This window comes from Esox lucius, chromosome 8 (genome assembly GCF_011004845.1).
Source record: "Esox lucius isolate fEsoLuc1 chromosome 8, fEsoLuc1.pri, whole genome shotgun sequence".
Lineage (NCBI taxonomy): Eukaryota > Metazoa > Chordata > Actinopteri > Esociformes > Esocidae > Esox > Esox lucius.
In genome coordinates, this window is record NC_047576.1 from 21671109 (window position 1) to 21699061 (window position 27953).

The window sequence follows — 27953 nt, forward strand, 5'->3', positions numbered from 1 at the left end:
CATTTTAATTCAGTCATACAGCATAATCATACATCATTTTTATTTCAGTTTTCTATAAAATATATTACCTGTCCATGAAAGCAGAACTAGATATAAATAACCAAGTTTAAATTAATAAGCGACAACTCATTTTCAAGTTTCAACCATGGCAATCAAGGTTCACAGCGGTCAAAATGCATTGCGGATTTGGAAATAGCATTCTAATAAATACATTATTCCTTTCTTTAGTCCAGCTTAGCCACACAGCTTAGTTCTCATGAACAGTAATAATACAAAATAAAGTTGAACTCTCCATGATGATACAAAAAATTCTCCAGTGTTGGCCCCTTAGCAATATAAGCATGACAGTGTTTTAAGTGCATACAACAATCAACTCAATTTTCAAAAGTGGCAAATTCCATTCGAAAAGCTCCAAAACAGTTCAGTAGGTTTCCACTGAGAAGCAGACAGTGAGGGACAAAGAGCAGAAGCAGGATGAGCGTGTCCCAATAATTGAGTGGTAGGTTATTAATGCTCTGCAATGTCCGTGTCATATTGCACTCAGCCATTTACCTTCCCCTCCCCCTCCATCTCTATCTGTCCCCTCTCTCCAGAGTATAGATTCTCACATCTTTCTCCTCTTCCACATTGGACAGAATGCTGCCCAGTTGTCATGACAACCTTCTGGCTGGTTGGTCTGAGGCAGGTGAATTCCATGGCAGTCACAGCAGCTCGCTGTTACCAGGCGCTGAGTTGACGCTGTCTGCAAGAGCACAGGATGAGAGACATAACTGATGAATCTAATAAAACATCATTAACCACAGTGATCATTAACAACTGTGGAGTTATGTTTAAATGACATTCCGACCAAAGTGGGGATTGAAAACGTTGCGTTGTTTAGTCTGAAACACACACACACACACACACACACAAAAACACATAAGGAAAGAGAGACAGAGAGAGAAAAACAGATACCAGGATAGTCCAAGGATTTGTTTCGGTTCTGGGGTAGTCTAGGTTTTTTCACAGGGGGGTTGCGATTTGTGGGCTTCTCAAGATTATTAGGGCTTTCCCTGTCAGTGCCTGAGGTAAATGAAGTTAGGAGACATAAGGTAACTGTCAAGACAGGGTGTGATCATGAGACATATTAACACACAAAAACCCAGGGACTAAAACAAACATTAGGTACTAACAGTTGGACAAAAATAGACAGACAGTTACCCGTGTCGCAGGAGATAGCCTTCCTGTTCCTCTGGGGTTTCACTGGGGCCTGAGGTCTTACGACTTCATCACCTGCACACACCACAGACCGGCGTCAGTCACACACTCTCTGACTAGAATTTCAAAATGATATTGACTAAATGGGTTAACCTTGACTGACAGCCCTGTCTGCCAGTCCCAGCAGTGGCTTGCTGAATGCAGACGGTGCAGGAGGCGGGGCCGGCCTTTCATTAGTGTACTCTTTAGGAGACGTCACATAGGATGTCTTTGGCTGAAAATAAACGGGCCACAAAATCAGTTTACATAAAACCCAAACCCCAGGACCGCACCAGCAATACAATCATAAGACTAAAAGCAGACAGCCAGAAACATAATGAAAAGACACAGACACCTTTTCGGGAATGGGAGGAGGCTGTCCCTCTGCCTCTCTGCCTCTCTCTTTCTTTTCCATTCTTGCACCATCCCTCTCTCCATCTGCCTCCTCTTCGGCCCCTGAAGATAAAGACAAAGCAATAATATCACTCTATTATATTATAAATAATGAAACGGATTAAATCATCCTGAATGCTTCTGAGACGGGTGCAGTACCGGAACTCTCCTGTAGATGTCTCTGTCTCAGTTTGGACAGGCTGGGCTTGCTGCTCGGGGGAGGAGGGTCTGGTTTAGACGTGCTGGTGGAAACCCATCCAGTGGACACCCCTCCTCCAGCCCGCCACCCCTCCACCTGCCCCACAGCAGTGTCTGAACGCAGATGTCTGTCCATCAGCGTGTCCGAGTACTTTTGCCTGCCCGTGGCTTCCTCCATGTTTTTCTGGGAGTCCGTCTCACTCTTAGGTGACGGGGTCCTGTCGGAGGGGTATGGGGGCAGTGGCCTCTGAGATAGGTGTTGTCCCTGAGCTGGTCTGTCCGTCTGTCTGGCTGACTGCCTGCTCTCCATCCAGTGGCTGTCTAACTGTATGTCGGTCGGCCGTCCCTCCGCCCACATTCTGTCTGTCTGTTGACGACTCGCCATACGCTGTCGGTCTCGATCAAACTGTCTGTCTCGGTCAAACTGCCTGTCTATCTGCCTCTGTGTGTGTCTGTCCACTGTCCACTGTCTCTCCACGTGTCTATCGGAATTCCTGCTCTCCGTCCAATACCGGTCCATCTGTCTTTCGCCCGTTCTGCCTTCAGTCAACGTTTTGTCTGACAGTCTGTCTTCTATCCAGTGTCGGTCTGCCTGTCTGTCTGAATGTCTGTCAGCATGTCTGTCTGAATGTCTGTCAGCCTGTCTGTCTGAATGTCTGTCAGCCGGTCTTATTAAAGTCCTTTCTCTGTCTGGGTGATGCCCGTCTGTCCACTGCCTGTCCACCTGTCTGTCCACCTGTCTGTCCTCTGGTCTGTCCACCTGTCTGTCCTCTCCCCAGCGTCTCTCTTTCTGGGCAGCTGGCTCGTGTTCTGACTCCAGCTCTGATGACTGCAGACACAAAAAACAAAATCAAAGAAAGAAACCTCTTATAACCACGATCTCATCAATGTTTCATGTATTTTATCTTCCATTTCTCGACCAATTGTCCTGCTCTCTGCTAGACCCCTTGGGACTGTGGCCACAATGACGCCGCCGAACCCCGAGACTCTCTGGGGCTCAGTGTTTGGTGCTGGATGCAGACTGCACCTGGCTGGTTGAGAAGATGGGATGTCTGCTGCCGGGCATGCCAGGCTGGGGTGGCAGGCTCTGCCCTGGCTGAAGGCTCACCCCCACGGCCTCCTCCCTCCTCTTCTCCTCCCCCCTCCCATCAGCCACCTCACCAGGAGTGTTGGCCCTGGCAACGGGTGGAGGGGGCTGCAGAAGCGTGTAGACATTCTCAGTGGCTGTCCTGAAAGGAAGCAGGGGAGAGCAGTGAAGAGGACAGTCACTGTCAGGCCCGTCAGGCCCCGGTACTGGATCTTATCTGATGCAGATGCTCTATGGGTTCGAAAGCTTGCCTTTGATGTTCTATAACGACGTTCAAACACCGGGTTAGAATTGGTTAGACTTGCATCATTTTGACCTGTTTATTCAGCTGACAGCTTCTACAGCATCGTTCTGTTCTACAGCATCTCGTACTCTAAGTGCTCAAAGGGCAACAGCTGTCAGCTACATCTGGGTACACACTGGCGTCATCTGCTACGGTCTCGGACGGCACGACTGTTCCTCATGTTAACAAAGAGCTACAGCCCTGCTCTGCCTAGCCCACAGGGCCACAGAGCATGGAGTAAAAGATCGTCAAACTCACAGATGGAAAGGCGAGAGACAGGAGGGGACCGAGAGAACGGGAGAGTTCCATATTCATCAAGAGGTGGGTAGTGTACATATGTTACAAAATGACAGTGAAGATTATGCGACTGATACAAATGACACTGTGATAGTACAGCTTGCATATATTATATCTAAGTGTGTGTGTGTGCGTGTGTGTGTGTGTGAGAAAGTGAGGATTCACAAACCCTGTGGGCGCCGTAGCAACAGTGCGACACTCCTCCCCACACCCGTCTCCGACAGACTCTGGACCCTGATTGGAGAATGTTGAGTTGCGGTTCCTACGGAAACCAAAGATGGCCAGCACATTGCGTCTCTTCTTTCGCCTGAGAGAGTGGGCTTTATGGAGAGAGGACAGCTGACTGTTGAAGGGTCAGAGGAGGGGAATGAGAGAGGCAGCCAAACAGAACAAAATAATCTTACAAGAGGTAAAAAACTCAACAAATGACCAAAATTGAATGCATACTTTTGGTAAAAGACAATTCAGTTGAGTTTGTCCTTAGTCAGCACCTGTACTTCTGCTTATTAACTCGGTCATCAGACTGGGCTGCTGCCTCCATGAAACTTAATAACACTTCCTGGCAGCTAGACGTTGCTAGGATACCACCCTTGGCACCCAATGCTTTATCCAGACTGCATTCATTTAGAAATATGTTTAACGGTAAATGTAATAATGCTAAAAGCGTGTACTTAACCAGATGATCTGCTCTGTGGGTGTACTTCAGCATGGCCCAACATTACTCTGACAGCCTGTGACAGGTGGTGAGGGTACACTCTAAAACTAAGGCAGAGCCCATACAAAGTCCTTATTCCGAAACAACACATGGCAGCCCTTAAATGACTTTAAGGACTGTAGTTTCCTGTTGTAGTTTAGGGATTGGCATTTCTGATCACCCATAGTGTGCTATTCACACACTCACTGCTTTGTGTTCATGAGACAGACAGAGGGCGAGAATAGAGACAGACACAAAGCAAGAAAAAGAGAGACAGAGAGATTTACAGAGAGCGAGAAAAACAGAGACAGAGATATTTACCTATCAGGGAGAACCCGTTTAGTGTAGAAATCTGGGAGTCCATGGTCAAGTGTGGTGACAGCTCCATTTTCAGTGCAATGCTGAGGACATAGAGTAAGACCATCGGGATTCAAAACTTCAAAGGTTCTGTTAGTAATAAGGGAACATATGAGTTTCAGTGGATTTCATCTAATCTGAGTACTTCTCTTAGAATGAATTACCCTGGACCCAATCCAGTATTTGGGAATATGCAGTTACAATTTGTCATGAGTCATAAATTACATTATTTTGTATTATCATTTCTTAAATGGAAGGTTCACCCACATTACCTAATTACATTGCTCTCCTTACCCTGTAACCAGTCTATGGATTGTAAAGTTCAACAAAGGCACTTACAGATTTGAAATGCAAAGAATTAGAACATGTTCCATGACTTTATGGTTGTCAACAAATCCCATTATCACATGACAATGTTAAGGTTTGGAATAGAGCATGCACATGGGCACACACACACACACACACACACACACCTGTACCAACTACCCAGATCAGTCAAAAGCATGGTTTTCTTGTGTTTCATACTGTAAATATATATCCAGACTACAAGGTAGGAATAGTACAGCGCAATTGTGAAATGAGCTTCCCAAATGCACAGCGGTCAAAATTATAGAATGTCCCAAAGCAGCCGAGGTTTGGGGGACAGATGGGCAGCCTGAGTTTTTTATTAGATTCCTTTTAGTAAGGCTTCTGCATGTTGACAGAGGTCCATAGTCGGGTAGACAATTCGAACCGTCCAAACCTGCTAATTTGAAAATTGTGCATACGTTATTATCCACCAAAAACTGTCAGGAATTATAAATCGGGAGGTTCAAATCCAAAATGCTGGATAGTTGAAGACATTTGGTATGAAACCTAATACCCCGGGTATGACAAAACATTTATTTTTCATTACCTTGGTAACCTGTTTAGAATAGTAGTATGGCCCCTTATGGGTTTGCGCTATATGCTATCTATACATATATATATATATATACACTGTATATACTACCAATATAGTGCGGCTAAATACTGTATACAGTTATACAAATCACACGTTTACAATGTTAGTTTCATCAGCTGTTGTACAATTTGATACAAAACACAGGAAAACAAAATTATTACAGTTCTAGGACTTCAATTATTACTCACAGATTAGTTCCTATTGAGATAAAAAATTATTGGCATTATAAAGCCACAACTAAATACATTATAGATAAGGCACTGTGATCTTTAATACTTGTCATAATAAATACTACTATCCGTAACTGATCTTAATCATAAGCAATACCTCTATCTAAGTCTATAAATGTTTTATGTTCACATACTGTATTCTTAACTGTGTTTCCATATCAGTATATCCTTAAATGTATAAATATTTAGCTGATATATCAGTGTCTTTACGCTTCAGCACAGCGGGGGGCCTTTCTGTGTATCAAATATTCAAGATATATATTATATATTCATAGTGAAGTATCACACACATCCTGGGATCTGGGAGGCTTAGTGGTTCTAGACGGGCGAGAGGCTGAGGTCAGCTTCCACTCACTGTGTCAGAGGGGGCGTGTCCCACCCGGTGCCTTCGCGGGGGTCTCGGCCTTACCCGCGTCACGTGGTGGAGAGGTGCGCCCTGGGTAGGGAGCTCAGACAGCCCCTCCCAGGATGCAGAGCGAGACAGGGCTGAGAAGGAGGAGGAACCAGATGGGGGAGGAGAAGAGCTGGAGTCGTCACACAAGCCTGGAGGAGAGAGAAATGAGAAGGTTTCAGTGTGTTTAAAAAGGAAGGAATTGGAAGTGGAGCTGGAAGGTCCCATAAGGGGTTCTGTGGAGCTGTCATCTGGGCTTCAAAGACATTCTGTTTAGAAACTGCTATTGGAAACTATAGTTAAATATAATGTCAAGGCACAAATGGGTTCATGCTGGCAAGAATATCAGCCATTAATGGTTCCCTCAGAGAGAAAGAGAGAAGACGATGAGGACAGAACAGGGAAGAAAGACAGAAAGTTAGGAGAAAGAAGAAAGAAGGAAGAAAGAGGGTGGGAAAAGAAGAAGAAATAATAGATAGACAGGAAAGGGGAGAAATGGAGCGGAAAGGAAAGAGGAGAAAAGGAAAGGAAAAAGAGGGGGACAGAGAGAGAGAGGGGAAATGAGAGAGAGAAATAGGGGCAAACAGAAGCAGCAGGACACAGACACTAATGGACCTCTGAAAGAGAGAGAGCAGGAAGGAACATACTCAGCCTGGTGGACACAGGCCGTATCCGTCTAGTTCTAGAGCTACGCTTCTTAATGGCTATTGTGTCCTGAAGAGAGAACAGACACACGTAAGAACACAGAGACACACATCCCCGACAATCCCAAAACACACACATCAGACGATCACACCAATCAGGGCTCACTATGCTGGTGCCCAGCTCCTCGTCTGTGATGTCCAGGGAATCTCGGTGTCTGTGCGACCTCCGACCGGTCCCGCCGTCACACGTTCCCTCCCAGCGCTTCACCTGGGACACCTGCCGTGTCTGACACAGGGAGGAGACATTACGTATCAAGACATACACATCAGAAAGATGACAGGACAGACACAGACAGACGCAGAGACGGACACACCGAAACAAAAGACAGTCAAAAACAGACAGACACACAGACAGAGACAAACGGAATGGGACAGACAGAGACAGACAGACAACCAGCCAGTCAGTCTGTACCAAGGTCTTGTGAGTGGCGTAGAGCTCCTGTAAGATCTGATCCACAATGGAGTTGGTGAGGTAGGAGACCACCGAGAGCTTCACCTCCCTAGGGATACAGTAAGACGGAATGACTTCACAGACACCCACGCTGGCGAAACCATCCCCCCACCCTCCCCCCCGCGCGACACCCTCCCCCATCCCCTCTCTTACTCCAGCGCTCGGTGGATGTCCTGGGCTGCTCGCTCCATCAGGGCCGTCCGGATGGCGGAGCGGGGGATGGAGACGCGCTCCGACACCGACGAGAGCGGAGGACTCAAGCTCTCGGCTGCAGCGGAAGTCAGAGGGCACAGCTCGCGACAGAGAGACACCATGGAGTCCACAATCACCTGTCAATCAACCAGCCGATTAAACCATCACTTCCTCAATCAGTCAACCAGCCAATCTAAGTGACAGCAGATGACCACAGGGGTTCCTATTGACGAAGTGCACCTGGAGTTCTTTGTCTGCTGCCTTGGCCAGCTCTCCTGCCAGGGAATCCAATCTCTGCCTGACTGGTCCGTCTACTGACAGCACGTGGGCCAGCTCACAGAGAGAGGGGTACAACTGGGGTGGGGGGGGGGGTGTTATTAATACACAGAAACACACAGTAAATATTGGTACACTCCGTCCGAGAGGTCTGAGAAACGACCCAGGCAGGCAGAGACGCTCACCGCCCGAGAGTTCCTGGCCTCCTTCAGCACTTGTTTGGCGGCCTGGATCTCCTCCATCTCCCCCACCCCGCGCAACACGGCCACCTGCTGCTGCACGCGCACGCTCAGCCGCTCCATCACCTGGGAGACACGGGAGCGTCTGTCACTGACGTCACGCAGGTTCACCGCAAACAGAAACGTCGTTCTGACGACGGCTCACCACACACAGCCAATCCCCAGATGGAGCAACCCTGAGGCTACCTGTTCGGCGGTGCTGGTGACCAGACCTTGATGCAGCCGTAGGGCCTGTCTCTGAGAGAACCGCTGGGTCTGGTTGTTCCTCAGAAGAGCACGCTGCATCTGAAGGCCACAGGCAGAAAAAAAAAATGAAATCCCTCATCCCTCCAATACATCAGAGGACGTTGAACTGAATGCCGGGAGCGGGCGGAGGTGGGAGAAGCGGGCGGAGGTGGGAGGCGAGGAGGAGATGAAAGGAAATGAAAGGTCGGCAGGGGAAGCAAGGGGAGGAAATGAGATGGCCGCTGCCAGGGCGGGGCGGGGTAACAGGGGCCCACCTTGGTCAGTGCCTGCTCTGTCCTGTCGGGAGCGGTGCGGTACGCCTGGTTGATGTCACAGAGGGGGAGGGGCATGTACTGCAAGGTGAAGTTACTGAGGGAAAACACAGAAAACACATGGTAAGAGAAAGTGAAGAAGTATTGTTATAGCCCCCTAAGTGTTACCAATACAGCCCCACTAAGAGTTAATGTCCCCAGTGGACAGACATCCTACCAATACAGCCCACCTAAGGGTTAATGTCCCCAGTGGACAGACATCCTACCAATACAGCCCACCTAAGGGTTAATGTCCCCAGTGGACAGACATCCTACCAATACAGCCCACCTAAGGGTTAATGTCCCCAGTGGACAGACATCCTACCAATACAGCCCACCTAAGGGTTAATGTCCCCAGTGGACAGACATCCTACCAATACAGCCCACCTAAGGGTTAATGTCCCCAGTGGACAGACATCTTACCAATACAGCCCACCTAAGGGTTAATGTCCCCAGTGGACAGACATCTTACCAAAACAGCCCACCTAAGGATTAAAATCCCCAGTGGACAGACATCCAACCAAAACAGCCCCACTCAGGATTAATGTCCCCAGTGACCCATTCTAACAAAACAGCCCACCTAAGGGTTAATATCCCCAGTGGACAGACATCCTACAAAAACAGCCCCACTAAGGGTTTGTATGGTAAGATAAGTTTGGTTCATGTGTACCTGGCTTCATGTTAGACGTAGTTCCTTTTGAAGAAACTCTCAGAACAACAAGAAACGCAAATTTGACACAGCTTCATCCATCCCCTTGGTACACAGATTCTATTTATATAAACTCTTTTGCTGCATATATTCTGAATGTGCACATATTAAAAGTGTCCATAAAATAAGCTACAATGAGCTACAGTTGTGATGAAAATAATTGACATCTTTGCACTGTGTTCAAACATAGTTGAACAAAGTATTTGGTTTCCATAATTCTTTATTTCATTGTTAATATTAGAGCTTAGTTTTTTAACCTAATTAATCCTTTAAAAACAGAACATGAACAGAATGACTGGCACCCTAGACTCAATATTTGGTAGCACAGCCTTTGGCCAAAATAACTGCAATCAAGTGCTTCCAATATTCCTGGATGAGCATATTGGCCCAGTCGTCTTGTACAAACTCCAGTTCTCCCACATTTGAAGGACGCATCCCAACTGCTGTTTTCAGATCTCTCCACAGGTTTTTAATATGATTTTAAACTGGACTCATTGCTGGCCACTTCAGAAAAGTAGCATTTTTGTCTTGAACCAATTCTTGGTGCGTTTTGGAGTGTGTTTGGGGTCATTGTCCTGCTGGAAGACCCATGACCTTTGACAAAGACCCTGTTCTCTGACACAGGGTTCAGCACTGTACCCCAAAAACCTTGGTATTCTCCTGATTCCATGATCCATGCACACATTCAAGGCACCCAGTGCCAGAGGCAGAAAGCAACCCCAAAACATGGCTGAACCTCCTCAAAGTTTGACTATGGGGAAGGAGCTCCTTTCATTAAAGGCTTCATTTGGTTTTCTGTAAACATAGATATTATGTGTTGCATCAAAAAGCTATAATTTGGACAGAAGGATTGTGGCTTGTTCAGGTGTGTTTTAGCAAATTGCAGTCGGCTTCCTTATCTCTCTCTCTCTCTCAGCATTGCTTCTCCTGCCACACAACCCCTTTCATTGAGGTGGCAATGGACAGTGTGAGTTGAAAGTTTCAGACGTTGTGTCCGAAGGTCAGTATGAATCTTTGTGGAAATTGATCAAGGTGCTTTCTGCACCATTCAAATAACCCTTTGTTGCAATCGTCCATCAAGGTGTATCTTGCAGTCACATCAAGGGAGGTTGGCTCCAGTGGAATGGGCCTTGATAACATCAAGGTCTGAAGAAGCACTTGTAGCCTTGAGATTCTATTCTTGGCTACAATCTTTTCTCTGACCTCCTCAGACAGTTCCCTTGTTTTACGTTTGAATGCGGTAGACACAGTAACACAAACCAGGAGAAAGAGTAATTTTCCCTATTCAAACCAGCTGAATTAACTCAAATGAGCTGAATTCAAAAGTAAAAGATAATCACCTGCTTGAAATCTAATTATTTCTAACTACCTCTAGAATGTAGCAATGATCTTGCCAGGGACATTTTAGGATTTCTATGTGGTCCAATCCAAATAAATAGTATGTGGATAGTATGTGGATACCAAAAGATTTTTGAATTTCAACAGTGCAAGGTAGCCAATACGTTTGGCCTTGACTACATAACCAATTCACAACTCTGAATGTGTGTGTGTATGTGTGTGTTTGATGATCAAACAATCTTACTGTTCCAGGGCTCGAGCCACATCCAGGAACCCTGTAGCTGAGGTGTTGTTCCGATCCCAGGTCACACTCCTGTCAGGACAGAGGAGAGTTAACCCTCACTACAACCCCATCCCCAATCCCCCTCCATCACCTCTAACCTGACCACAACCCCATCCCAAATCCCCCTCCATCACCTCTAACCTGACTACAACCCCATCCCAAATCCCCCTCCATCACCTCTAACCTGACCACAACCCCATCCCAAATCCCCCTCCATCACCTCTAACCTGACCACAACCACAACCCCATCCCAAATCCCCTCCATCAACTCTAACCTGACCACAACCCCATCCCAAATCCCCTTCCATCCCCTCTAACCTGACCACAACCCCATCCCAAATCCCCCTCTATCACCTCTAACCTGACCACAACCCCATCCCAAATCCCCCTCCATCACCTCTAACCTGACCACAACCCCATCCCAAATAATTCTCCATCACCTCTAAACTGACCACAACCCCATCCCAAATCCCCCTCCATGACCTATAACCTGACCACAACCCCATCCCAAATCCCCCTCCATCACCTCTAGCCTGACCACAACCCCATCCCAAATCATCCTTCATCACCTCTAACCTGACCACAACCCCATCCAAAAAAAAACTCCATCACCTCTAACCTGACCATAACCCCATCCCAAATCCCCCTCCATCACCACTAACCTGACCACAACCCCATCCCAAATCATCATCCATCACCTCTAACTTGACCACAACCCCATCCAAAAAAAAACTCCATCACCTCTAACCTGACCACAACCCCATCCCAAATCATCCTCCATCACCTCTAACCTGATCACAACCACAACCCCATCCCAAATCATCATCCATCACCTCTAACTTGACCACAACCCCATCCAAAAAAAAACTCCATCACCTCTAACCTGACCACAACCCCATCCCAAATCATCCTCCATCACCTCTAACCTGACCACAACCCCATCCCAAATCATCCTCCATCACCTCTAACCTGATCACAACCACAACCCCATCCCAAATCATCATCCATCACCTCTAACTTGACCACAACCCCATCCAAAAAAAAACTCCATCACCTCTAACCTGACCACAACCCCATCCCAAATCATCCTCCATCACCTCTAACCTGATCACAACCACAACCCCATCCCAAATCATCCTCCATCACCTCTAACCTGACCACAACTCCATCCCAAATCATCCTCCATCACCTCTAACCTGACCACAACTCCATCCCAAGTCCCCCTTCACCTCCTCTAACCTGAGAGTGGTGTTGATCTGCAGGGCCTTGCTCAACATCTTGGCCCCGATGTCCTCCAGGCTGTTCCCACTCAGGTCCACTTTACGCAGGCAGGTGTTGCTGCCCAGAGCGTTCACCAGCACTGTGCCCCGAGAGCGCAGTCTAGAGTCAGCCAGAGAGAGAGACTGGAGGGCCTGGGGAGGGGGACAGGGGAGATGAGGGAGCAATGGTAGAAGGAAGGAGGCCGGGGTGAGGGCAAAGCAGAGGGAGATGGGAGGAGGGTTTAGGGGAAGAGGGGTGGGGGTGAGGGGTGAGTCAGAAGAGGAGAGGTTAGAGGAGCGGGGGTTAGAAGCAGAGGGCACATGAAGTTGAACAGAACCGTTGATGTACTCTAAATGAGACGCTGCACTGCACAGAAACAGCAGGTACAAGATCCTACAGAAGCCCAAACTGAATTGAATCATCCTGTTGTAGCGAGAACTCGCGCAGCAGGAAGTGCAAACCTGTGGTGTGTTCGTCCATCCGTACTGTGTGAAACCCAGTGTGTCTGTGTGTGTGTGTGTGCGTCTGTGTGTGTGTGTGTGTGTGCGGCGGAAGTTATGCGATCACAACTATTCTCTAAGTTAACGACTGTGCACTGTTTAAAACGCTTGACACTGTGCGGTAGCCTCAGTGAATACTAAATGTAACGCTAGGCTGCGTAATGTGTGAAGGTTGTGTGAATTCTGACGCATTTCTCACTCACACACTCCTCCTCCTGTATGAGCTGGACCAGCTTCTGTAGGACATCATCCAGAGCCCTGTGGAAGGAGGCATGGTGGGAAAGGCTTCACTCAGCGGGGGGGCTGGCACTAGTCATTTCCTGCCGCTACCCTAATTATCCCAGTCCGCCTAAGGAAAGTCAAGCTCTGATGCAAACTGGCACGCGCTCACACTCACACAGACACACACTCACACACACGCACATACACACATACACACATATACGAGGGCTCGGCGACCCAGTAGTACTGAACCTGCTCTTGATGTTGAAATTCTTGCCCAGGTACAGGTGCTTCAGGGACGTGTGTCTGGAGAGAGCTGGTAGGACAGAGATCAGGTCGGCGTCCAGCCCTGTCAACACAGAACTACATCAAACACACACACGGCCCCCCACATATAGAAGACTAGTTCAAAGAGAAAGATAGCAGCTGCTGCATACGAAGCAAGCTCACGGAGAACCCCTCACACAAAACTAACTGACTGGTTGTGCAGAATGCTCATTTGTGCCACAGAGAGACAGTTTATTCCATAGTGGTACAGACAGACAGTTTATTCCATAGTGGTGCAGAGAGACAGATTATTCCATAGTGATGCAGAGAGACAGATTATTCCATAGTGGTGCAGAGAGACAGATTATTCCATAGTGGTGCAGAGAGACAGTTTATTCCATAGTGGTGCAGAGAGACAGATTATTCCATAGTGGTGCAGAGAGACAGATTATTCCATAGTGGTGCAGAGAGACAGATTATTCCATAGCGGTGCAGAGACACAGTTTATTCCATAGCGGTACAAAGAGGCAGTTTATTCCATAGTGGTGCAGAAAGACAGATTATTCCATAGTGGTGCAGAGACACAGTTTATTCCATAGCAGTACAGAGTGATAGTTTATTCCATAGTGGTGCAGAGAGACAGATTATTCGGTAGTGGCTCAGAAACAGTTTATTCCATAGTGGTATCATTGTACTCACCATTATCTGAGATGTCCAGGGTGCCAATGGAGGAAACTCTGGGGAACAGCTCCTGGATCACAGAAGCTCCTGCTGATTTCAGCTGAGAGAAGGAGAGAGGGGAAGAGAGAGGGAGAGAGAGGGAGAAAGAGAGAGGGAGAGAGGGGAAGAGAGAGGGAGAGAGAGAGAGAGAGGGAGAGAGAGAGGGAGAGAGAGAGAGAGAGAGGGAGAGAGAGGGAGAGAGAGGGAGAGAGAGATGGAGAGAGAGAGAGAGGGGGAGGGAGAGACAGAGAGGGAGAGAGAGGGAGGGAGAGAGAGAGAGACAGAGAGAGGGAGTAGGACTTTCAGGAATGTTGAATAAGTAGATGCCCTGAGAAAAGTCTCTTTCCATGTATACAGTACCAGTCAAATGTCTGGACACATCTACTCATTATATGGTATTTCTTTAGTTTTATTCCTATCACCATTGTAGAACAATAGTGAATACATCAACACTATGAAATAACACATGGAATCATGTAACAACCAAAAAAGTATTAAACAGATCAAAATACATTTCATATTGGTGATGCCATGAGCTTTGCACACCCTTTGCATTCACTCAACCAGTTTCACTGTGGGTACTTATTTAGTCCTTACTTAAAAACATATTAAATGTATACCAGAGAGATAGAGAGGGAAAACAATAAAGGCTAACAGGGAATTCGTGTTCTGTGCGCAGACTGACAGACAAACACAGACAAGTACCTCACATCCACTGATGTCCAGGTGAAGGTCATTGATGTGAGGGTTCGTGGTCAGACCTATGAATAGAGACCTGAACCAAGACAGACAGAAAGGAGAAGGTATGTGGCAGGCAGAAAATGTTGACTTCCTCTGTCCAGAAGTGCCTCCATTAAACTAGCAAGTGGTTTGTGCTGTGCTGCTAGCCTGGCTAACGCCTCTCCAGGGAGACGGAAGTGTTAGAGAGAGACTGCAGGAATCATGGGGAGAAAACTGACCTCAGGGCATCAGGGGGCAGCTTCATAGAGGCCAGACTGACATGGGTGAGACTGAAGGCCGAACCGAAGAACTGCCGGAACAGTGGGAGGGTCTCCTTCACTTTCCTGGGAGGGAAGAAAGGAAAAATAAAAGAGAGTTGGCCGAGATGGAGGGAGAGGCGGAGGGAGAGGCGGAGGGAGAGATGGAGGGAGAGGCGGAGGGAGAGATGGAGGGAGAGGCGGAGGGAGAGGCGGAGGGAGAGATGGAGGGAGAGGCGGAGGGAGAGATGGAGGGAGAGGCGGAGGAGAGACTGGCAGTAAATAAGAGAGTGGTAAGAAGAGGAGAGAGGATAAGGATGGAATGAGAATGAAGGAGGAAATGGAGCTGGTCTAAGAGGAGGGGGCATGTGGGGTCAGACGATAGCTCTGCTTAAATATTCATAAGTCTTATCTATGCAGACAGCTCTGCGAGTCCTCGTTTAAAACTACATGACATGTACGCACAGAGAGGAAACACAACGTTCCAGTGATTCCCGCAAAGCTCATTTTCTAAAATTCACATTTGAGGGAGCAACAGAGATAAAGACAGATAGAGAGTAAAAAAAAAAGGAAAAACATGAAACCTGGGGGATTTTTGAAGAAAAAATAAGTTGCTAAAATTAGCGTTCTACCTTCAGAGCCTCAAAGCATATTTTTTCTCCTGGTTTTTTTCTGCCACATCACACGGAAGAAATCGTTAATCTCAAGGATGTGACTAACCTGTGCGAGAAGGAATTTTTGGAGAGATTCAAGTAGGAGAGATCTGCACAACATCCCCTCAGCAGAGCCCCAAATAGCTATGTAAGAGAGGAGAGATTTGTGTTGTGCGGTTTTAGTGAGAGAGGAAGATAGGGGTTTAGGATTATAGAGGAAGATAAAGACAAACAGAAGCCGCAGAAGTTGCAGGGAACCTCAGTAGGTTACATCCTAAATGCTAGGAGTACAAAGGGAAATGTGATTGTAAAATCCACTTAGTCCTCACCGAGTCAACAGAACAGTCAGTGCCAGACAGGTCCAAATGGACCAGACAATTAGGCTGGGAGAGGAAAAGGTACAGATTCTGCAGCAAGAGAGAGAAGAGATAATAATGTTAAACACTTTGTGCAGTGTGCATTCACTATACCTTAATTATATTACGTATCGTTGTGTATATATATGTGTGCGTGTGTGTCTGTATGTGTGTTTTCTGACCGAGGCATCCTCCCCTGAAAGGACCCCAGGGTTCTTGCTCAGGTCCAGGTGCAGCAGAGAGTTGGAATACTCATCATTCGAGCACAGAGCCTGAGAAAGAGAAACCACACCTGAGAGGAAGAGAGACAGAGAGGGAGAAAGAGAAGCATTCAGCTAGCTATAGGAAATGTGCAGTCATAACCAAAGACAAGTAGGTAAAAACTGTTTTCAAACATTTGGAGTAATGCGACTGTCATCTATATCAGTCAGCAGAAGCTTGTGTGCAATCATTCTTAATTCAATATTCAGCATTCAAACTTAAAGTGGGTGGAGATATAGTGAGCCGGCCGCCTGAAGGATGGTTACCGTGGGGACATGTCGTACATCTTCAAGCTATTGTATAGTAGACACAGAACGTGACAGTAACACACGGGGCTGCTCAGGGAGGAATTACAGGACGTACCAAGGTTTCTATCACCTCAGCTATAAATCTAACAAGCCTGGCTTAGTGGCCTGCTCAATCAGCTGTTGCTGCTTCATAAAGCCCAAATGCGGTTGGAGGCGTTTGGTAACGGATTCTCCAGCTGAATTTACCGCTCTGTATCAATGTCAAGGAGGAGACCCTGAGCGGTAAAGGAGGGCGCCACCACAAGGCCAGAGGAGTGCGGCGGTGGCGCCTTCATTTCGGGTGTGGCCGGCACGGAGACGGAGGGATAGTCGGAGTGAGTGGCGAAGCGGTGCAAACCTTTGGAGTTGAGGGAGGTCTTGGAGAGGTTGAGGAGACGCAGTCCTTTGCTGAGACAACACACCTGCTGGATGAGTTTGGACATACCTACACCAGAGGAGAGATGTCACTCAAACAGACATAGGCTAGTGCGCTGTAAGCTAACAGGAAGTCAGGCATCAGCTTGGTACCTTGGTTGTCCAGTGTGTTGTGGGCCAAGTTCAGAGAGTGGATGACGGACGCGGGATTCTCGGAGAGCGCAGCTGAGAGCTTCTGAGGAAAATCACTGCAACACAAATTTTAAACAGTACACAAATACGAAGGCACAAACAAGCAGTCTTTAGTTAATTCTTCTCATTAAATCACATAGTTCTAATATACTTCTTTGTCAACTAAATAAGGCAAAACTCACGATTTTAGACCAGCATTCTCCAGGGTGATCTCTTCCAGACTGGACGACTTACTGAGAGTGTGAAGAACTTGCTCACTGACCTCTGACCCCTGATATAAGAAAGGATGCCATTTCTTTCTGTTAACATCTTCTGAATAACATCAAAGCCCAGTGAACGACAAGGAGAGACGGATAGAGGGGTACTTACTATGCGTAGGTCCTTACAGTACAGTTTGGTGAACCAGGTGTTGTACGCCATCGAGGCCACGATCACCGCCAGGTCCCTGTCACAAACACAGCGCACATTCAATAACACCCACCATATCCACTTAGCAGCTGGATTTATTTACTCTGCAGAAGCATCCACTTGACAGTGTCGACCTTCTCTCAATCTCCTCTCTCTCCATCCCTCTCACCTGCTCTCCAGGTGGCTGAAATCCAGCAGATTAAACTCTCTGTTGTCCTGGGAGTGATAAATAGTGTCCACATCCTAGCAGGAAGATTACCCATGAGTCCACTTGCTATAGTATATGACGCCCTCAATTGAAAGTGCAGTGTTGTATATAACAGTCCAGTGCACTTCCACAGAACCGGCCCGACCCATAGCTCTTACCCACTGCACTTCTTCCTTGCAGCTGATTCCATTATAGTCACACAGGGCAGCATAGGTCTCGGAGAAGCCTCCTGAGACAGACAGGGAGGAAGAACAACAGCGGATGGTTGAGAGGGACGACGGGGAGGAAGAACGACAGCGGATGGTTGAGAGGGACGACGGGGAGGAAGAATGACAGCGGATGGTTGAGAGGGACGACGGGGAGGAAGAACGACAGCGGATGGTTGAGAGGGACGACGGGGAGGAAGAACGACAGTGGATGGTTGAGAGGAACGACGGGGAGGAAGAACGACAGTGGATGGTTGAGAGGGACAACGGGGAGGAAGAACGACAGCGGATGGTTGAGAGGGAGGACGGGGAGGAAGAACGACAGCGGATGGTTGAGAGGGACGACGGGGAGGAAGAATGACAGCGGATGGTTGAGAGGGACGACGGGGAGGAAGAATGACAGCGGATGGTTGAGAGGGACGACGGGGAGGAAGAACGACAGTGGATGGTTGAGAGGGACGACGGGGAGGAAGAACGACAGTGGATGGTTGAGAGGGACGACGGGGAGGAAGAACGACAGTGGATGGTTGAGAGGGACGACGGGGAGGAAGAACGACAGCGGATGGTTGAGAGGGAAGAGGTTGTTAAACAGCAAGTGGTCACTGAGAGAGAGAAGAAAAGCGAGCTAACAAGCAACTCCGTGTTTTAAAGTCTGTGTATAGACAGAGGGAAAGTGAACTGGTAGATAATCACTGTGTGGAGCAGTGGATCTCTTCATACATTTGGCCCTTAATGAGGAACTGCGGAATCTGTTACACACATTGTATCTCTTTGTGTCTTTTCTCTGTCTGTCTGTCTGTTCGTCTGTCGGTCGGTCAGCTTGTTGGTCTGTTCTAATTCTCTTACCACAGGCCCTCTGGGTTTCCACAGATGTCTCTGAGCTGGGCGAATACTTCCTGCTTCCCTCTGAAAGGTCACTGTCTGAATGACAGATGGTGGGACTAAGAGACGAAGAGAGGGGATAAAAGACTTTAAGTTAGAGGACATGAAAGGGCCTAAATGACTTGATTCATCATTTGTCTGGGTTTCAAAACTGCCTATGTTGTCTGAAAATAAAAATAGACACTTACGCGAACACTGAGTTATTGAATATTCTGGACAGGGCAAAGTTAACATGGCTGACCACATGACTGAGGTGGTCATGTGACTGAAGCCTCAGGGAATAAGAAGACTTGTCCGTGTCTATGACAATCTGCACAGAGAAAACAAAAGCATTGTGTTTTTCTTTTAAGAAAGTAATGTTGACTAGTTCTATTTTTAGATATAATTTGCACATGTTATGTTTCGCTGAAATAGGAGAGACAAATAGAGGAGAGCATTTTTACTGAAGGACCAGAGGGATGTATTTCAAACCATGCTGCAGCAGTATAGACACAGGACCCCTCTGAGCCTGGGTCCTCTCTAGGTTTTTTCCTAAACTTTGGCATTCCTAGCCACTGAAATTCAACACAACTGTTGTTTGCTCCTTGGGGTTTAAGGCCAGGTGTTATGTAAAAGCACTTTGTGGCAACTGCTGATGTAAATCAACCAATCTGATTGATTGATTGATACCGGGTAATTTTTTACCTGTGTTTTTTGGCATGGTGCTAAATGACTTTTACCTATCTAAATAGCTGCACCTCTACCCTAAGCAATGAAAAGCCTTGTATCACCACATTGCGGATAATGATTTTAACTGATTTAAATTACTGCTCAGATGATGAGACGTTGCAATCACTTAAATAAATCTGTTCAGACAACAATTAGCTCATTTGTAATTAACAAGACTATGGGGATGATTCACTAACATGGCTGTTCCAAAACCTCAGGCAGTATGTTTCTCACCTGATTCTCCGGGTGACTGTTCATGGCTCGAATCTCCAAGAAGTTAAAAGTTACCTCTATCTGCAAGCAACAACACATTTTGCAAGTATACGTTGACATAATGACCATTTTGTGGATGGTAAAAAAGAAATACTTTACATAAAGATATCGAGGGCTACCTTTGATGGAACTTTGGGTGCCAGGAGATAAAGTCTCCATGTTGCGAGAACCTGAGACAGATGGCAAAACACGAATAAATCAAATACATAATGAGCAATGTTCACGGCAAAATCAAGACTCACCACAAGCATCCAATGCTTCCAGGGTTCCCAGGGTTCCCATGGTAATGCAAGGCCAGAAGTAAGGGCTTATCTTTGTATTCACCTATTGAATTTCTACCACAGCATTACGTTACGCTGGGTGGAGTTGAACACAAGGTACGATTGGATTATTCAGATATGCATTAAAATGGTCTTTGTGAATGATTACAACAGGGATAATCACATGGGGTTGTAATTAAAACACGTGTGCGCACTTACGCACACCCATGAATGCCTGCATACACACACACCACACATACACAACCAATCACCCAGAGCTACAGCGGTGATCTGTGAACTCGATTTTCACGCTACCCTCCTTTCTTTCGGGGAGGGTGAAGAACAAGTTTGGTAAATATTGCTGAAGCACACTTGAACCTTTTTACAAGACGAACAAACAGCCAGGGTTTTCCATCCACCTCCACACCCTCCTTCTCACTGACTCGCCCTTTGCTCTTCCTGGTAATGTGCTCCTTCCTCTCTGATGCTCACGTTAGACAGCTCCTTGATGAGAATCAGCCTAGGAGGTATAGGAGAATGTTTCCCTCGCTGGCTATCTTTCTTTGCCCTCGGTATATCTGCTTCCTTCATACTCTCTCTAGTAACATTGGTACAGATTGCCCTCTTAATGAAACGCAATAATTTAATTCCAGCTCTCCCTCTCTGTTGCATTTTGAGAGGTCCTCGACTGCATGACACAGCCACAACATCCTCCTCATTACAAAGAGAGAGACCGAGAAAGAGAGACATGCAGAGAGACACATGCAGAGAGATAGAAAGAGAGAGCGAGACAGAGACCTCATAATTCCACCACTTCAAAGAGAGTTTGTTTAAAAGGACTGATTGAAATGCGCTGATTTTTTTCACATTGACATGATGCAGTAAATAGATGTATATCGTGCTGATGTTGCAGAAGACAATGGTGGGGAGATTGACAGCCCTCCCCCCCAAGGAGCAGAGAGTGAAGTCCTCAAAGTCTTCCAGATCAAAGTGGAACTCATACACATCATCCTCATTGTTGCTTATCATTATGCGCCAGTGTGTTTTTGGATGCCTCGTCTTTTCTTCTTGGATTAATAACGATTAGGACAGCTGTAACATCAACATGGTACTTCAAGCGCCTGCTAAAATTATTCACAAGCGAGGAGACCAAAGCCTCTTGTTTAAAAGTACACTGACCATGAACTCATCATCAGAGCTGAGCTTCCGGCCACCCAGGACATCAATACCATGCATAGTCAAAGACTCCAGCCACCCAAGTCATAGACTGTTTTCCATTCTACCCAATGGCAGACAGGGAAAGCAGGACCAGTGTCTCGTGTCTAAAACTGACAGGACCCTGTACAGCTTCTACCCCGAAGCCATAATATTGTTAAACACGACTGTGAACTGATTACTCATTGGCTACCCCAACGGTTCTTTATTGTCATTCTGTGTGTGTATATTCCTCGTTAAAATGTTTCTGTATTTTTTATTCTTGAAGATCTATTTCGCTTTATAACGCTGAGTTGTTGGAACAGAGCCTATAAGCAAGCGTTTCAATGTGAGTCTACTACACCTGTTGTCTAACAAGCATGTGAAGAATAGCAACAACTTGGGATCAAACTAACCTGATGGAGGAGGAAACAATGTCAGCCTGATCTTGGCGTCCTTGAAACATTAACCCGAGTCCAGATTTTATTAGTAAACCAGCCCTTCACTTAACCAAAACCCTTAAACAAGTTTAACTCTCACCCCTTAAATGCATAACCCTCTCATCAGCCTCATTTTATGCCCTTCACAGACTAGATAAACACCCTACTCTGGTTCAGTGTGAAAAAAGGGAACAGTTTAGCTGAGTGAGACTGAAGAGATAACATAGTCACAGCAGATAGACATATCAAAGACCCTGAATATCAAAGGGCGAACATCCAAAAGGCTTTCAACTCGCCTCATAATGAATCATTAAGCAGTCATCGAGTGAACGACTCCCTGGCAAATCCGCCCAGCTGGAATGTGGAAAAGTTCATTTAGCTCGGAAGTTCTGTTAATATTCTGGTTTTCTCTTATCAATTATTTTTCAATTAATAAAGAGTCGTATTTTATCTTACGGTACCATGATTCCGAACATATAATTTTCAAAGTCATGGCAAGTATTGGTAAGAGCTATGAAAGATATTATTACTTTTTTGTGAAAAGAATAAAGGTGGATTTGTCCATCCTTCCTTGATGCAGAATATATCATTTTCAACCCTTCCAGGTAGCACAGCGTTCTGAGGTGCTCTTCTGCAGCACGATGCAGACCGTTGAAAATGCAGGGATGAGATAGAACAGTGCCACCAGATAAATAAAACCAGACATGGTGAAGGGGAAGGGAGAAAAAGATAAATAAAATAAAATAAAAAAGATTACATTTTCAACAAAATCTAAAAATAAATCTATTCTTTGAATAAAAAACTAAATAGACAATAGCAAAAAGAAATATTTACTGTAACTAATTTAAAACTAGATTTTTGTCCACTATTCAAACTTGGTTTGTGAGCATCAGAGAGTTGACAGGAGTTCCTTGACCTTTAGCGCTTCATGTCCACTTGGCTCTGACACTTCCTATATACAGCCCAGCTATTGTAATTGGTTATTGCTATTTGTCATTCATTGTGTACACATTCTTTATGGTGTTACTATTTTTCTTTTACTTTATTTGTATTGTCTGCTACTTCTTGTAAACAAACATTTTTGTTTACTAAGCATGTGACAAACACAATTTCATTTAGAACTTTCTCAGGAGCTAGTGAAAAAATGGTGTTCAGTGTTGAACTGTTGGCCCAGCCTCGGTTATTCGGTGGGCCTGTTTCATATGCATCACTTTTCCCTGTTTTCTGTACCTAAACAGGCTCTGGTCAGTACTGGCCTACATTTACACCTGTGAGACAGCAAGGCTCGTGAAATGGAGATCCCACATCGTTGCCCAATATTATCCCAGACCAGACAGACCAGTGTCAAAGGCAGGGGTCTGCCGCGCCTGGGGTATCTTCCGCTACCGGGTTCTCACATTGCCCGAGCCTCAAACCCTTCCTTCCTGGAGCCCATTCTGACCGGTCCGCCTTGCATCAAAAAGCTACGCAGCCCACACAAGCACCGCCGGCACGGGGAAGCAACAGCACCACATCAGCCCAACATATTCCTGGCATGAGGCCAGTCTGGCTAGAGCTCTTGCTCAGTCTGTAATTGGACTGTAGTGATTAATTGCACTTCAATATCCCCTATGTTGCATAATGTCTATCTCTAACCAACTGTCAAGTTTCTATTAAATATGTGACGGCATCTCCCTCGGCTGGATCAGATATGTGTATTGATGTGGGGAGGGGTGGGGCCTGGGACTGTGTGGCTGGTCTGGGGAGTCCCTCTACAGCTCACCGGCGATCTGTGGGAATGCCACCCACGCGTGTGGATGTAGCAACTGCTGTTTTCACCACGGTAAGTTATTCAAATGAACTACTCACCAGGATCCTGTCCTCTGATTTTCCATTCTTAGTGTCGAGCTTGATGCCACGTATAAACTTGATGGAGGATTTGTCAATGATCTTCCTGATACTCTCTGTCAACAGAAAAACGGCCAAGGTCAAAAACACATGACGACGTTGCAAGCATTTTACACCAAATCACACGGCTCAGCCAAGTGTACAGTACATCAGAACTGTGAGAGAAAGAGACAAGCTTGACCTTTCAGTGGCAGCCCATTCACCATGCAACCAAAGGTGAATCAACCGTGCCATTTAAAACGGGCATACTGGCATTTCCCAAAACAGAGACAGATAATCAGAGGTTGCACACTGTGTATTTTGTACGATATCATTTGGAAAAAAGGCTGTTGTGTCTGAAAAGCTGTTGGATGTTTCATTATAAAGTGAATAACAGCATTTGTTTTCCAGAGCTGGCTCACTGAATTGCTCCATAAAAGGAAGATATGTGAGAGGGGACAGAATGAAGCCATAAAATATCTAGAAATATTGAAACCAGAACCCCCCTCAATTTTTCATTTAATTATGCAAATATATGTAAATAAATCAGCGAACACATCTTGCTATTGGCAATAATGTGTTTCATAGGCAAAAACGTGCAATCACATAAATTCTGTTTCGGTGTGAGATTCAAAAAACTGTATATTGCCAGACATTTCTTAACAAGCATACAGAAACCTTGTGTACAATACGACTACTATCAACAACCACAGAGATTTTCTCTGTCTTACTGAGGTACTCCAGTCACATAGTCCAAGTTAGAGGTGTGGTCTGGACACTGATGCCCTCTGACAGTCTATCATAGACTGCCTGTCAGAGGTGAGATCTGTACATTATCATAGACTCCATTTCAGAGGTGTGATCTGGACACTATCATAGATTCCCTGGCAGAGGTGTGATCTGGACACCATCATAGACACCATGTCAGAGGAGTGATCTGGACACTATCATAGACTCCCTGTCAGAGGTGTGGTCTGGACACTATCATAGACTCCCAGTCATAGGTGTGATCTGGACACTATCATAGACACCCTGTCAGAGGTGTGATCTGGACACTATCATAGACTCCCTGGCAAAAGTGTGGTCTGGACACTGATGCCCTCTGACAATCTATCATAGACTTCATGTCAGAGGAGTGATCTGGACACTATCATAGACTCCCTGTCAGAGGTGTGGTCTGGACACTATCATAGACTCCCAGTCATAGGTGTGATCTGGACACTATCATAGACACCCTGTCAGAGGTGTGATCTGGACACTATCATAGACTCCCTGGCAAAAGTGTGGTCTGGACACTGATGCCCTCTGACAATCTATCATAGACTTCCTGTCAGAGGTGTGATCTGGACACTATCATAGACTCCCTGTCAGAGGTGTGGTCTGGACACTATCATAGACACCCTGTCAGAGGTGTGATCTGGACACTATCATAGACTCCCTGTCAAAAGTGTGGTCTAGACACTGATGCCCTCTGACAGTCTATCAGAGACTCCCTGTCAGAGGTGTGATCTGGGCCTATGTCCCAGTCAGCTGGCAGGCAAGTTTGTGGATTGAAAGGCAGGAATATCACTGGATTCATTATCACAGTGTGGTTAATAAAGCCATTAGGAGTAATTAACTCAACAGAGACTCCCTGCAAATGTGAGCATGTGTCACAGATAATCCCTAGGTGAAAGAGAGAGAGTCATAGTGTGAGTGGGTGGGTGCAGACACAAGCCAAAAAAACAGAAAGTATGCAATAATGGCTGGGGGTGAATAATATGGCATTTCTAACCGACAAAGATACCGACAGTAATTATGTGATGTCTGCATGTCTGACTTCCAAACAATTCAACTACAAATGTGCTTCCTGTAGTTTCTCAGGGGCACAGTTAAGCGTGCAAAGAGTTAAGAGAGCAAAAAAAAAGGTCTAAAACTTCTTTGTGTCATGAAAGTGCTTTACATTGACTGTGCCCACTAGAGAGAGTTGTGTCTGTCTGGAGACATCACTTCCTCGTCTCAATGAGGATCTCTTCCTTTCTTCATCCAGTGCTGCTCCTTCCCTATTCTTCTGGATTATTCTCAATGTAGGTACTAAATGGGTCAAGAGCATTGTCAGATTTCATTATCAACAATGTGCCAAAAACTAGAGTAATTGAAATGCTCATAACTGTCTAATGTTTGAATTCAATATTGTCAGGTGAAATTTTGAGCCCTTCTGTTTGGTGAACTACATATCATCTCTTCTCTAAACTGTTCCCTTTGAATTGCTACCACGTTTTGAAATACTGTGTGCTTTTCATTTCTTCTGTAACCATAATTTATAAGGAACACTGTCCATAATGGTCAATTCTCACAAGAGTGGTTGAATTCCTAAAGCCACCAAATTATTTTCCTTTATTTATTCAGGTATAACCACATGTTCTTGTGAACAACTGTGCCTCTTTACATATAAAAGTTAAGCACATGATAAAAATAGCAGGCATTCCAGCACTGTACTGTCCTCAAAAGCAAAACCTCCAGCAAAGCTTTACATTTATTTAAAGGACAAAAAATCAAGACAACCCTTCGAATCTTAATTCAATTTCTGTGGGGCATAAAAATTTCCACTAGTTCGGAAGCTATCCAAACTTGTGTTCTCTTGTTATGTTTTACTGTTGTAAACCAGATAAGTAATTTAAGTACTTTATCCACAGCATCTTACAGTAGTCACTGTATTCATTTTAATTCTGGCCTGTAACGGGAATCAAACCCATAACCCTGGCACTGCAAACTGCATATTCTACTAACAGAGCTACAAACTGAGTTACATGGGTCATGAAGTTCCAGCAAGAGTGTGTCTCTTTGTATATACAGAGAGGCCCATTGCAACCTATGATACAAAATAAATTGATAAGTCCTAGAACTGTCACCAGAGATATCAAACTGCATAGTGGTAGACAACATCTATTGGTTTTAGTCAATAAAAGCTGCTGTGTACATTTCGATTACAGTGCAATCCAGAATGATTGGCACGCTAGGTAAATATCAACGGAAAGGTGAAACATGTAATTCTGTTCATCAGCTTGTTTATCAGCTTACACACAAAAAATAATCTAAAGATTACCTTGAAGTTACAAAAATTGTTTAAAAGAAAAGAAAGCATCATCAAATGTACTGATTTATCTTTTTATGTGTGCCAGTCTTTGGGAACTATGTAAGTGGTCTTCAATTACATTCTGTTTGACTGGGGTATACATATTAAGTGGAACACAGGCAAAATTCTATTAGTCATCGATCAGCATGGGAAATGCCGGAGAACTCACAAATAAAATTAGTCAAAAAGTTGTTGACCTTCACAAATCAGGCAATGGCTAAAAAAATAACTACATTCTTGAAAATACCTATCTCCACTATTATGGTAATAATTGTGACATGTAAAAAGATTGTAACTGTGGCGGACCTGTCTGGAAGAGGTCAGGTTTACCACCCTTGTGGAGAGGAAGCACATTATCAGCTTTCCACAAGAATATCTCCATAGAACATTGTTATTTACATTTTTGAGCTGACCCATGTGAAATTCTGTTCGGAAGAACAGTGTGGCGACTCCTTGTGGTGGGTCAGGCACCTACAAGCTCAATCACTTTTGTTGGAGAATGTGCACTCATCAATGATGGTAGATCCATATGTATTTTATTTATGTGAACTACCCCTTTAACATATGCAGCTTAAAGAAAGTGCATAGATTATGAAAGTGTTCTTGTCAGACACATTTTTCCGATATATCCCACCTTCAAGAACAATTTAAAGGTGGTTGAGGCTGATACTTGTTATCTTAAAACACAAAGACAAGACAGCGTTAATGAGTAATTTTTTATCCTACAGCATATAGCCACGATAAATAACAGTTATGCGCTATTGAGTCCATTACCTTCTTCTACATAGTGCTTGTTCCCACAACCGAAATTACAAATATTTGATGTAAGCGGCATTTAGCACAGACGCGCGCGCACGGACGCTGCAGACAAAAAAAGACCAAGCTCACTGCCAACACGCTGAGAGGGTAACAGTTCCTATTCTCACAACCTGGCGTGCCTTTCTGAATGCAGAGTTCATGCCATGAGCGAGTAAACCCACGCGTGATGTACACCGTAATTTTCACAACGCCCCATCCTATGGCCTAGGGCTGGCGATTTTAACATGATCACCCCGCTGGGCTTTTAAGACCTGTGCAAAGAGGATAAATACTTGCTTTATAAAATGTTGTAGATTTTAATTAATAGCGCAATTAAAGTGTACGCCAATTAAAACATAAACATGACACACAAAGCTTGATGGCAGATCAGAAAAGGTGTTTCTCGTGGACCTCCAATGCGTCTGTTCAGTCGCAGACTCCACACATACACTCCAATGGGAAAAGCCAGCGTCGGTGCAAGATCCAGATGATGATCGCGATAATGGTGAAAGGTATAATGTAGATATTTTCCTACCTGTAAAATCCCTGCTCACACTGACGAAACAAGAGGCAGTTATGTCTTTAGAAGCCATGTCTGTTCCTCTGTCGCCGCCCCTTTCTCTTTCTCAATAATGGACCGAAAAGAACAGATTGCTTTAACAAGCATTCCACTAGAGCATGCACCCGA

At 45.5% G+C, this 27953-nt stretch overlaps 1 protein-coding gene across 3 annotated transcripts; it reads right to left on the reverse strand.

The window, feature by feature from the left end:
- Positions 1-27953, reverse strand: LOC105011870 (capping protein, Arp2/3 and myosin-I linker protein 3). Of its 3 annotated transcripts, XM_029121749.2 has the most exons (40): positions 27801-27953; positions 23335-23429; positions 19712-19762; positions 19554-19613; positions 18800-18921; positions 18576-18670; positions 17682-17752; positions 17485-17558; positions 17277-17352; positions 17090-17178; positions 16869-16963; positions 16699-16785; positions 15975-16084; positions 15766-15843; positions 15504-15580; positions 14766-14870; positions 14512-14581; positions 13786-13867; positions 13072-13168; positions 12801-12855; positions 12077-12249; positions 10799-10867; positions 8472-8565; positions 8158-8256; positions 7918-8037; positions 7697-7810; positions 7418-7593; positions 7226-7313; positions 6920-7039; positions 6757-6823; positions 6074-6261; positions 4510-4589; positions 3664-3837; positions 2855-3056; positions 1789-2656; positions 1592-1692; positions 1351-1471; positions 1201-1272; positions 955-1062; positions 1-742 (listed from the first exon to the last, which is right to left on the reverse strand). In XM_029121749.2, exons 1-40 carry the CDS (start codon positions 27856-27858, stop codon positions 702-704), a joined length of 4722 nt encoding a protein of 1573 aa, XP_028977582.2. In that variant the 5' UTR covers positions 27859-27953; the 3' UTR covers positions 1-701. The 3 variants fall into 3 exon arrangements, with proteins under 3 accessions (XP_028977582.2, XP_028977583.2, XP_028977581.2); XM_029121750.2 differs by lacking the exon at positions 955-1062; XM_029121748.2 differs by having other exon boundaries at positions 1-1062.